The following is a 13108-nucleotide window of genomic DNA, read 5'->3' as shown; positions in this document are numbered from 1 at the left end:
GATAAATCTAAAAAAATAAACCCAGCAACAAAGATCTTATTTACTGCATGAATATAATTGTTGGCACATGGTACTTTGCCAATAAAATTCATTTGGAAATGCATACTTTGTTTGATGAATAAAAATATTTGTGTCACTATTGAAATTTTCTCAAATTAGTATAAAGAGAAGAAATACTTTCATGTAGTGAACGATGACCTCACCATTGCTAAAGGAAACGAGTAGAGTCTATTTAATCCCCAGTCACCTGCACTTGGAAATCTGATAACTGACTAACCCTCTGGGTTATTGTTAAAAACATTTCTATTCTTTCCATCTTAGTTCATTACTGAATCTGAGAAGGCCGATTTGACCTTCAAAACAAAAAGCTTAAGGGATTTAGTTATGATTTTTGTTAAGTTACAAAAACATGCTCAGGCAATTAAAATAATTTTGCCTCGATATTTTACCTGGAGATATATTCCTATAGAGTATAGAATTTATTTTAGTTCTTTTATGGTTTATGGACTCAAAGAGAGAAGAACCAGTTTTTATCCTTTTAGATCAAATTTTCTTTACTTCTGGGCTTTTCTCTCAATGAGATGAAAGGCAAATATTACGTGGGTCCACAGAAAGCTACCAAGGCATTGCGCTTGTCACCCTACTCCCAAGCTTTAGTGGATTTCCAAGCATGTCTTGGAAGCTTTCTTTTCCTCAGGTGAAACTTGTATTATCATAAAAACATCTTATGTAACCTGAACAAATATTAACTAAAACATAGAGCCAAACTTTAGTATAGAATTTAAGTCAGGCAAGGAGCTCATGTCAAATTGAAGGTTTTATATAAAATATGAGCAAAGCACTGCTACCAAAATAGTGTATTTGGGAGTATCTTGTTCCATCCCTGTTTACAGCAATAGTTCCTGCTCACCTGTGTGGCCTTGCTAGAGGATGGTGACGATCATTTGATTGGTATCTGTTTTATCATCTATTGAATTATACTCCTCATCAGCTGGCTGGCTCAATGCTCACCCAAGCTGTGAATCACAAGAGTGGTCTGTGTGGGGAGTGGTGACAACCTTCACATGTCTAAGCAGCTGCTTATAGCCACCCCACAGTGGTTTACATGGTAGGAAGTGTGATTTGTGCCGATTAATCCAGGCTGTACTTTGAAATGGTTTACTTTGATGTTGTTGTTTGTTTGTTTTCTTTTGCTTTGCTTTTTAATATTCATTAATCATTTTTTCTTATTTTTTATTGGAGTATATACTTGCTTTAAAATGTTGTGTTAGTTTCTGTTGCACAGCAGAGTGAATCAGCTATATGTATACACGTGTGTGTGTGTGTGCTAAGCTGTTTCAGTCCTGTCCGACTCTTTGCAACCCTATGGATTGTAGCAGGCCACGCTCCTCTCACAACTATCTCCTGGAGTTTCCTCAAACTCATGTCCATTGAGTCTGTGATGCTATCCAATTGAATAGCATCTCATCCTCTGTCACTCCCTTCTCCTCCTGCCTTCAGTCTTTCCCAGCAACAGGGTCTTTTCCAGTGAGTCAGTTCTTTGCATCAGGTGGCCACAGTATTGGAGCTTCAGTTTCAGCATCAGTCCTTCCAATGAAGATTCTCCATTAGAAGTAGGTTCTCATTTGTTACCTATTTTATACGTAGTAGTCATAGTATATATGTCAATCCCAATCTCTCAAGCCATCCCATCCCCCATTTCTCCCCTCGCTGTGGTGTCCACACATTTGTTTTCTACATGTGTATCTCTATGTTTGCCTTGCAAACAGGTTCATCTGTACCATTATTCTAGATTCCACATATATGTGTTAATATACAGTACTTATTTTTCTGACTTAATTTCACTCTGTATGAAACTCTCTAGGTCGATCCATATCTCTACAAATGACTCAATTTCATTCTTTTTATGGCTAAGTAATATTCCATTGTATATGTGTACCACATCTTTATCAATTCATCTATTGATGGACATTTAGGAAATGGTTTACTTTTATAGTCAAGGCTTTTCTGTTGGTTCTTTTTTTTTTTTTAATAAAGTAAGTGAATTTTCCATTTAACAGAAATGTATTGAGTTTCCTCTTACATCCTGTTAGCATCAGTGAACTGTGCAACTAGTACTGAGGGGTGGAGAAGGTTACAAAGATGAATTGAGATATCTTGTTTTCAAGGGACAAGAAAATAAGACAGATATACTAGGTCCTTAAGAGTGATTCATTTCATGTGCTAAGTATAGAGGGACTTTGTTGCCAACAAAGGTCCATCTAGTCAAAGCTATCGTTTTTCCAGCAGTCACGTATGGATGTGAGAGTTGGACTGTAAAAAAAGCTGAGTGCTGAAGAATTGATGCTTTTGAACTGTGGTGTTGGAGAAGACTTTTGAGAGTCCCTTGGACTGCAAGGAGATGTAACCAGTCAATCCCAGAGGAAATCAACACTAAATATTCATTGGAAAGACTGATGCTAAAGCTGAAGCTCCAGTACTTTGGCCGCCTGATGCAAAGAGCCAACTTACTGGAAAAGACCCTGATGCTGGGAAAGACTGAAGGCAGGAGGAGAAGGAGCCAACAGACGTTGAGATCACTGACTCAATGGACATAAATCTGAGCAAACTCTGAGAGATGGTGGAAGTTCAGAGGAGCCTGGCATGCCACAGTCCATGGGGTCACAAAGAGTCGGGCACAACTTTAGTGCCTGAATACTGGGGCTTCCCTGGTGGCTCAGTGGTAAAGAATTTACCTGCCAATTCAGGAGACATGAGTTTGATCCCTGATCCAGGAAGATCCCACCATGCGGTGGAGCAACTAAACCTATGTGCCACAACTATGGAGCTCATATTCTGGAGCCCGGGAACGGCAACTATTAAACCCATTAGCCCTAGAGCTCTTTTCTGCAATGAGAAGCCACCACAGAGAGAAACCTGCACATCACAACTAGAGAGTAGCCCCCACTTGCTGCAACTAGGGAAAAGCCTTCACAGCAATGAAGACCTAGCACAGCCAAAAATGATATTCAAAAAATGGCATAAAGTAAAAGTGCGGGGGTGGGGTTTTTTGGATGAATCGTTAGCTAATCCAAAAGCATGGGGAACATGCACAACATCAGTAGGCAGTTTGATTGCTTGAGACCAGATTGTGGAAGGCCGTGGATGACAAGCTAAGAGATTTCTACAATACAGCTGATGGTCATTGAAGATCTATGGTGGATATTGCAGCAAAAGAACAACATGAGCAAAGTTTATGGGGAAAGTCTAATTTTACCTAATTATAATTAATGCAGGGATTAGGAAGAAGGAAACTGGTGATGTAAAGACTTATTTGCAAGGATCTGATGCCAGGATCCTGAGAATTCTTAGCCAAAGGTGGTAGTTAGGTCTGCAAGGGATAAAGCAGAGAGAGGTTTTGGCGAAGTAATGATGAGACCCAGTGTCTTGTGAAAATCTGTATATCACAGAATAGAGAAGGCAAAGATAAGTTCTCTAGAAATCTACATGAAAGAACTACTAGAAGTAGGTGATTCAAATATAGGAACTAATGCAAGATAGGAATCTGTGTTTGATAGGCCAGTGGAGTGTTTGGTTGGAAATTTATGGCAAGTAGTTAATGCTTTTAATGATGGGCTGTTCCTCAGGAAAGGCACTGGGGCTGAGGAAGCAGAATTAAGAATGATAGAACTGGGGTATGATTTATCTGGTAGGAGTTGGAATGAGGAATGCCAAAATTTTAGAAGAGCGATTTGGAGGAGGTGAGAAGTAATGATATGAATGTCACAGAGGAAGATGTAATACCACCTGTAACAAATCAGACCTGGAGGGTGAAGAAATAAAGGTTAATGATGCTCTGGGCTGCAGTGGTGTCATAGTGAGACAGAAAAAATCATGACTGAGATGGTGAGAATTTGGGGGTGGAGACATGCTATTATTGGTTTAGGGAATGGTGAGAGTAATGATTTTTGTTTGTACATTTAATAAGATGCTTGAAGGAGAGTTAACATGCTGGTGCTAGGAAACTGCCAGAGATTTCTAAGAGTGGGATCAGATTACAGACCTGGGACAGTTTAAATGAATGAGGAACTGACCAGTTGAATGAAAACAGAAGAGATAGGAACATAAATCTGAAGTTAGAAGTAAAACAAATAATGAAGGATCTCTTGGATTTTATCGAAGGATTGTTGCTTGTAACGGTAGGAGCTGGAAGGGAATACAGCAACTCTGGAAAGATGGTTTCAAAAAGAAGGTAGTAATGACATTAAAAAAGTGGATGAATTAAGGGAGATGAAAATTGTGAAGTCATTGGAATTAGGTGTGGGTGGTGGCGTTCAGTGTTTCATTGGAACATGTAAAGAAGGGAGGGGACAGGTGTAGGATGCAGGACCAGCCCTTTGCTTCCACAGCATTCATTTTAACTGGTGAGGCTGCAGTTATGTTAACTGTGAGTCCTTTTCCTCTGGGGTTTGAAGTTTTTCTCTCATATTTCTCTATTAAATCTCTAAACTTTGTTCTTCCAGAGTCTTTACTCCTTTCATATAGCCAACTTCAGAATGTTCTAGATATAATAGTTCTAGAAGCCCACTTCTATCTTTTCAAATTTGACTCTGAAACTATGAATCAGACCTGGATTAAAATCTGAGGAATTCCTCTAAGTTACCTAGACTTTAAGAATTCCCATTCTGCAAGCAGTAATTTAAATGCCTTCTCCTACATCATTAGCAATGCTTCCTTGGCTCGATCTGTCCTTTAAATATAATTTAAGTCTGAAATCTGACCCTGTTATTTATATTTTAGTTTTGAGGATGCAAGAAGATTGGGGGAGTTAGGAGACTGATAGGTAAATAAGTGTTAGTCACTCAGTTGTGTCCAACTCTTGGCGACTTCATGGAGTGTAGCCTGCCAGGCTCCTCCTCTGTCCATGGGATTTCCCAGGTAAGAATACTGCAGTGGGTTGCCATTCCCTCCTCCAGGGGATCTTCCCAACCCAGGGATTGAACCCAGGTCTCCTGCACTGCAGATAGATTCTTTACCAGCTGAGCCACTGCAGTTAATCTAGGAAACTGGTAGGTCCTCATGAAATACTAATACCCTGGAGAGGTCTCTGACAGCTGGAAGTGCAAAATCCTCAACTTATGGAAAGAGTTTTGTTCCTAAAGCTCCTTTCTCCTTTGGTTGGGAGTGCACATTTGCTTTTCGATTCACAGCCAGAGCCATAGACAATGGACAAGTTCTTGCAAAGGCCTCAAGTTGTGTAACATGTAACTTCATTGTCGAATCCAATCTCCATTTCTAATCTTAGTCTAAAAGAGATTAACTCAAGATGCTAATATGCACTATCTTTCCACCCCTCCACAATTCTCCGTCCCTCTTCTGCCCACTGCATTTAGAGCTGTAGGCAGACGTTCTTTTGAAAACATGGTGGTGGGCTTAGTCATAGACCCTAGTGCTCCAGAGTGCAGGAGAGCATTGGAAGAACACTGAGGGCAGCACTGGAGCTTTTATCAGAGCCTTGAAGCCCTTAGAAAGGACTATGAAGAACAACGGAGTGCTTGGAATTAACCAAGAGGGGGACCTAGCAACATTGGGTCCGAGGGCAAGGATGCAAAGAGGAAATCAAGCTCTTCTAGTGACATGGGAGAGTAAAGAAGTGGAGCCCTAACCCTTTTTTGAGTCTTTTGCCCTTTATTTTAATTTTCATTTAATTCTTATGACAACCCTGAGGAGTGGGTAGTTCTGCCCGTTTTACAGATAAGCTAGTTGTGGTTCAGCAAATTAAGGAAGTTGTCAGTCTCACTGCAAGCAAGTTGACACAGCTAGGTTTTAAACTAATTCTGCTTGATTCAAATTCCTTCTGCCATACCACAGTGCCCAGAGGGACGGGAGGGGAAAGTGTTTTCGGTGCTCTTCTGTGGTTGTGTTTGAAAATCCAGGACCATGTGTTGTATTTCTTTGATTTCTCTTTCCCATTTGTTTCTTGTCTGTGATGTGTTCCTTTGGTAGACACACTCCTGCCCATCCCAGGAGACAGCTGGGGTCTGTTTACATCCAAAGCAGAAAGAGTTTCGACATCTCTAGATGAGCTGCCTGTGTCTCTTCACTACATTCTTTCTATCTGGAGGCAGGCAGCGCACAGCTGCGGCTGTTAGGCCAAGAGTACAGCTGTAGTCAGCCGCCAGTTGACACCACAGCACATGGTGTCATGGTCCCGTTACTCGAGTGTGTCCTACTCAAGCTGCTGCATGATTGACATTTGCCAGGACCACAGTTGTGGGAAGAATTCTGTGTACTTTGTAGGAACAATGTCACTATGCTTCATACTCCATTTGCCTCATGTTCTCATAAAATTACTCTACATCCAAGCTTGTTTGCATAAAGCCAAACTACTGGTTGTCCTACCCATGTACTACTCTTGAGGAACTCTGGTGATCAATTGACTTTGTAGGTTGTTATTGCCTATGAGATCTTTGACCAAAACTATGTTTCATCCTGATTTTAATGTGACTAAGTTAAATACTGGGGCTTCCCTGATGGCTCAGATGGTAAAGAATCTGCCTGCAATACAGGAGACCCGGTTTTAATCCCTGGGTCAGGAAGATCCTCTGGAGAAGGGAATGGCAACCTGCTCCAGTATTCTTGCCTGGACAATTCCATGGACAGAGGAGCCTGGAGGGCTACAGTCTTTGAGATCGAAAAGAGTTGGACATGACTGAGCGGCTAACACTTTCCCTTTCAAGTGAAATATGGTGTATATTTTGTTCAACTTGCATGCTAAGTATAGAAAAAAGGACCCCAAGGATAATACATCATTAATGCAGTTGGTGGTGATGGCTGGTCGATTATTACCTTGAGAAAAACAAACTCACTGACAACTACCAAGAATAGCAAATGTAAATTTTTCTTATTTAAGTGTCTTTATTAGGCCTCTTCTTCTTCTTCTTTTTTATTTTTTTAGAGCTTAAAATGATGAAATGAAACCAACAGAAAGTATTTCCTTTTTTTCTATTTTTCAGAAAAAACCACTGTCTGCAATAATAAAGGAAGTCTGTGATGGGTAAGTGTTACTCAGGATTTATCCAGGGAGCTCCAGCCAGCATATTGAAAGGCAAATAAAATATTCTTGTGCAATTATTAAATGTTACTCATTAAGTCACTACTTGACCTGCCTAAAGACAGCAAGAATTACTGTGTAATATTTCCATGTCTTTTCTACCAAAACATTCTCTCTGTTTCTCAAAGAGTGGGAAGTGTAGAAGTCCTGATATGTGGACATTGGGATTGATCTTATTTACTTTGAAAAGATGTGGTTCATTCATCCTGTTCAGCAGGAAGCAGTCTAAGTTCCCGAAGTTAAGTGCATCATTCTTCTGGTATAAAGTGAGAAGACCACTCAGGTCCCCGCAGAAGATAAAATAATTTAAAAGACAAGACAGTGGGTGGTTGTGCTGCCACATGGAACTTCACAAAGATAGCTTTCCTACTTCTCTTGGGGTGCTCTAACAATCCATGCATATGGAAGTTGCCTGAGGTTTTTTAATTTTTAAGGCAGAACTATGAATAGAATTTTACCTGGAATTTGTTTAAGATCTGTGATCCTTAAATGGACAGAGGAGCCTGGCAAGTTAGTCTGTGGGATCACAGAAGAGTGGGACATGATTTAGTGACTAAACAACAACAATCCTTAACTGAAATGTTCCAGTCTACAGCAAGCATACTGAGTGGGGATGGCAGACTCCAGAGACACCTGAAATGTAACAGTTATCAAAAATTTACATTGCATTCATTTCCTTTGTTTTCCTCTCTCTGCTCCACTCACTCCTTCTTCATAGGGAGGAATGGAACTTTATATTTAATGAGCCCTCCCTCAAAGCTGTGGAGATAAAACACTTTAAGGGTTAACAATAGGCTTGGGATAAGACCTTGGTCTCAGGGTCATGATAACGGGGCTGAAGTCATTTTGTTTTAGGAACTGCACTGTGTGTGTCTTGGGTACTGGCCCAGTTCCAGTCACAGGGTGCTAAGCTCACCTAGCTCTAGCGTATGAACTTGAAAATGATCCTTTTCGCTTTTGTCGTCAGCTTTTGCTTGCCTTTTTTCAGGTGGTCCCTTGCAAACCATGAGTACTTTGCGCTGCAGCATGCTGATAGCTCCAACTTCTACATCACAGAGAAGGTAGGTCAACCACGTTAGTTAATCCGAACACCTATACTTAAAGGAAATTAAAACATAGCTGATGTTTTCTCTGCTCAAGACTAAACATGCTGGCCTAAATTTTACATCTCTACCATCCACGAAAACAGAGTCTGCAAAGCAACCAACCGCTACTTTAGTATTAACAAGGGGATATTTAGCCCGTTCAAGAGTAAAGACCAAATATGCTTCTGTGTTCTGTTTTAGCAACAGCATTTGCCTTCTAACAGTGAATTTACTAATTATCTCTCTTCCTTATTGCTTGGTTTAAGCATTTATTTGATACTTAATGACTTAGTCAAGCTTCCCTTTCTCAGACTTTTTTTTTTTTTCCATAATAACCTCTAAGCCCTGCTTTAAGTCATTGAAACAATGACAAAAACCATTTTGAAGATGGCATTATGAAGGCATTTAGTGTTCTGTGGTTCTTGGGAACTCTGCTTTCTTCACGGGTGATTTTAACTAGGATACTTGGAAGTGAGAGAAGGGTTGTGAATACTACACTGGCTCTAGCAGCGAGTACAATCAATATCCTGGAGATTTCTGTTAGGAGAAGGGAAAAGTAGCATTTATTGAGCACCTGCTGTGTGCCGGAAACTGGGCCGGCCTCCTTACATCTGTTTGTTAATTTCATCCTCACGACTAACCTTTGGTAGAAACCGCATTGGCTTTGGTTAACAGATAAGAAACTGAATCATAGCAGTCAGATGGCTTGACTAATATCTCAGGAGCGATAAACCATAGAACCAAGAAGCCAATTCAGATCTTTGTGCTTCTATCACTTTTCCTTTTGGGAATTTCTGGAGAAGTTTAGTATTCAGCTCAGTTTTATGGAGAGCTCACTGATATCCATAGGAGCCACAACTGTCCTCATGGAACTGATAGCCTTCTGGGCTTGGTGAGGAGGAAGGGGATGGCTCTGTGAACAGTTTTCATCACAATAAGTTGGTCAGCTCTGGGACAGAAGTGAATATAGAATGCTCCAAGAAAAGGGAGAATCAGTGACCTATGGCCCCTGGCTTTGTTTGTCCCAAACCTTAGAGCGATCTTCAGTTTCCCTGTGAATCAAACGGTGGTGGAAGGTGGAGGCACTAATAGGGTCTGTCCCACTGTGACTGCCCTCTCTACCCTGAGGAGGGAGGGAGGGAGGCGACAAGTGCTCAGTCCAGCCTGAGGGGAAGACAGCCAGGGGCCTGGAAATGCTTCTTAGAAATTGCTTATTCTTCCCAAGTGGGTCCTGGAATTTTCGTAACTGATCATGTTTTCCTCTGCACACTGATGGGAAAGCTGAGAGTTAACATGTAGACTAGCTTTCCTGGCCTATGTTGTCTTTATTACTTGTACTTGTTCCTTTGATTTAGTCCATAAAGCCTCAATTTTGTGTCTTTCTTTTTTTCTTGCTTCACTTTCTTAAGATTTTTCATTTATTTTAAACTTATATAATCTGCGTGCTATTTTTGAGATAAAGAGGATGTAAATAAATAAAAGTTAAATGCTAGCAGTTCAATGCATTGTTGTTGATTCCCTTAAACAGAAGACTCTCTCACTTTACCTTGAGTCACCCTCTAAAGGTAACTAAAATATTGTGACTTTGGGGGTATATTGGAAAAGACTGAATGGCCTTCTACTATTTAGGATATTACATGAAAAAATTTAAAAATTATTAAGTGATAAAGATATAGGACAACAGATATTATAATAGAGTTTTTCAAACACCACCAATTAGTGGGAAATGAAATCAATTTAGTTGGTTGCCATAACATTAAAAATTGGAGTATAATAGAGTAGGCCAGACTACATCACCCATGTTGTTTCTGAAAAACTTGGGTTGTACACACACACACATATATAATACAAGTATTTTGTGCTGGTTTTATACCCTAGGCTGTGGCCCAAAAGCCACTGAGTCACAAACAGCTCTGCCTTTGATAAACCATGTTGGTTTGTGTCCCCTGATGACTGTCCTATCTTCTGTCTTCGTTGTCAGGAGACTTCAATGTATTGGTGATTACTAAGGATGGACTTCTCAGACCAGAGAACATAAACATCACAGGGAGCATCTTTTTAAAATGGAGATTTCTCAGATCCCAACTGAGTCAGAGACTCAGAATGGGTGGGCCTTAGACATGGCCTAGGATTTTACACTGTAAGGACCCTCTGGAATTCTGATGCAGGTACTCAGGGACCATTAGGAAGAACACTGCTCCAGGATCACTTTTCTGAAGACTCGGGGCTCCAGTGTCCCAGGCACTGTGCACCATGAACAGAAGTCACATTCTAAGTTTCATTTAGGAGGGTGGTGTTGTACAGTCAGTTGTTAGAATAATTTAAAAATTCATATATTGTTTATACTTTTATTCTAACTAACATTAATATCTACTTAGAAAATTCAAACTACTTAGATCAATGGGAGAATTATTATTTTATTGGGCATGCTAGTTATTTTCTGAGAAATCTTGTTTGGCCTGAGGAACTTCTTAACATTGAATTTAAAGGGACTGCCACCTAAATCTGTTATCAGTCTTCACTGCCCAATAGCAAGGATTCTTCCTTTACTAAAAGTTTAAGGAATGAGAAAGCTCATTTTTTGTTTGTAAATAAAATGTCATCACTCCTCCTCCTGCAGCTGTCTCTGGGCATAACACATGCATGTGACCCAGAACTTGACCCACACAGGGCAGGAGATGGACCTTGAATCCTGGGTCCACAGGGGTAAATCTGAGCCACCTTCAGTTTGCGGTTAGGTCCATCTAGTTCTTTGCAAGTATTCCTAAAAATAGAGTCCATTTCCCATTTTGAAGTAATGTATTTAGCATCATCTTGGTTACTTATAGCCCAGTGAGTTGTTAGGCAATATTTGAGTTACTATGGTAACCAGTGACTAATTTTTGAAACTTGTGCATATTCTTAGTTACTGACTTTCCCTTGTATATGAGGTGGTTTCCCCTCCCACTGGCAGAGATAAAATATCACCTGTGATTTTAAAGAAGAGAAATTCTGCAGCTCTGGCAGGACAAGCTAACATATTCTGTAACTGACGGATGTTGACAGTCCTCTAAGATCCTCAGGAAGGCACCTCCCCTGCTTTTCTCATGTTATCCAAGCCCATTTTCTGAAATTGTCTTCATTTGCTTATTGGGCCATTAACTTTTGTTTTTCAGCACAAGGGGAAAAAAACACCATGTTGTCGAGCAATGTTCAGCAGAAGCATAGCATGCAAATGCTTAGAGAACATTAAGATTCAGCTATTTACAACTTCAGATTCTGCCCCAGAAACTTTCATATTTCAGAGTGATGGCTCAGAGACAGAGAGAATACAAAATAAAAAGTGAATTGTGTATTTTTCAGCTTTATTGAGATGTACTTGGACAAATAAAATTGTGAGATATTTAAGCATATGTCATGGTGGTTTGAGATACATATACATTATGAAATGATGCTTATCTAGTTCATAACACAGGCATCACCTCTAATTATTTATTTGGTGAGAACATTTAAGTTCTAGTCTCTTGCCCTGTGCTGTGCTTAATTGCTCAGTCACGTCCGACTCTTTGCTACCTCATGGACTGTAGCCTACCAGGTTCCTCTGTCCATGGGGATTTTCCAGGCAAGAATACTGGACTGGGTTGCCATGCCCTCCTCCAGGGGATCTTCCTAACCCAGGGATTGAACCTGGGTCTCCCGCACTAAAGGCAGGCTCTTTACTGTCTTGAGCCACCAGGAATACATCCAAGAATTCTGGAGTGGGTAACCTATTACTTCTTCAGGGGATCTTCCTGACCCAGGAATTGAATTGGGGTCTTTTGCATGGCTGGTGGATTCTTTACCAGCTGATCTGCTAGGAAAGTCCTCTAATCTCGTAGCACATTCCTATACAATACAGTGTTATCAGCTAAGTCATCACATTTTACGTTAGATCCTGAGACCTTAGTCATCTGTAATCTGAAGTTTTGTGCCGTTTTACCAGCCTCTTTCTATTTTTACCAACCCTTCAGCTCCTGGTGACCACTTTTTCTACTGTCTGTTTCTCTGCTTCAATGAATTTGACTTTTTCTTTTTTAAAAAATTTCCACCGATAAGGGATTCCATGCAGTATTTGTCTTTCTCTGTCCAACTTCTTTCCCTTAGCATGATGCCATGAAGGTACATCCATGTTGATACAAATGGCCAGATTGCCTTCTTTCTTATGGCTAAATAACATTCTGTTGTGTATTTCTACCACATCTTTATTCATTCATCCATTGACATCTCGTAGGTTGTTTCCGTATCCTGACTATTGTGAATAATGTTTCAATGGATGTGGGAATGCAAATATCTCTTCAATATCATGTTTTCATTTCCTTTGGATGTATACCCAGAAATTGGACTGTTGGATCCTGTTTTAATTCTGTTTTTTTATTTTTTGAGGAACCTTCATGTTTTCCCTAGTACCTATACCAATTTACATTCCCACCAACAGTGTATGGGGGTTCCCTTTTTTTCAAATCCTCCCCAATACATATCTCTTTCTCTGTTTTGTTTTTGATAATAGCTATTCCAACAGGTGTGAGGTGATTTCTCATTGTGGTTTTAATTTGCATTTCCTTAATGATGAATGATACTAATTAGTCATATGCTTGTTGACTACTTGTCTTTTTTGGAAAAATGTCTATTCACTTTCTCTGCCCATTTTTTTAAATTGGAGTGTTTTTTGTTTTTGCTATGGAGTTGTGTTATTTAATTTGGATATTAGCTCCTTATCGAATATATGATTTGCAAATACTTTTCTCTGTTTCATAGGTTGCCTTTTCATTTTGTCGATGATTTCCCTTGCTGTGAAGAAGCTTTTTAATTCAATGTAGGCCCATTTGTTTAAGTATCTAGTAGAATTTGTTTTCTGAAAAGATAATTTTATATAGAGAGAGGGCTAAAGTGGGTGGTCCATTATCTTCATTGC

At 39.9% G+C, this 13108-nt stretch overlaps 1 protein-coding gene across 5 annotated transcripts in view; it reads left to right on the top strand.

Moving 5' to 3' along the window:
- The window catches only part of ELMO1 (engulfment and cell motility 1), a 573189-nt gene that overhangs the window by 126864 nt on the left and 433217 nt on the right, over positions 1-13108 (top strand). For all 5 annotated transcript variants that reach the window (XM_070468476.1, XM_070468480.1, XM_070468477.1 and 2 more), the window contains exons 3-4: positions 6996-7036; positions 8082-8154. In XM_070468476.1, coding sequence (XP_070324577.1) covers positions 6996-7036; positions 8082-8154 — 114 coding nt within the window. The remainder of the gene's footprint in view (positions 1-6995; positions 7037-8081; positions 8155-13108) is intronic.

The sequence above is a fragment of the Odocoileus virginianus genome, chromosome 1, assembly GCF_023699985.2.
Source record: "Odocoileus virginianus isolate 20LAN1187 ecotype Illinois chromosome 1, Ovbor_1.2, whole genome shotgun sequence".
In the NCBI taxonomy this organism is placed as follows: domain Eukaryota; kingdom Metazoa; phylum Chordata; class Mammalia; order Artiodactyla; family Cervidae; genus Odocoileus; species Odocoileus virginianus.
The sequence above is the reverse complement of the archived record's forward strand: the minus strand, read 5'-3'. Positions and strand labels throughout refer to the sequence as shown.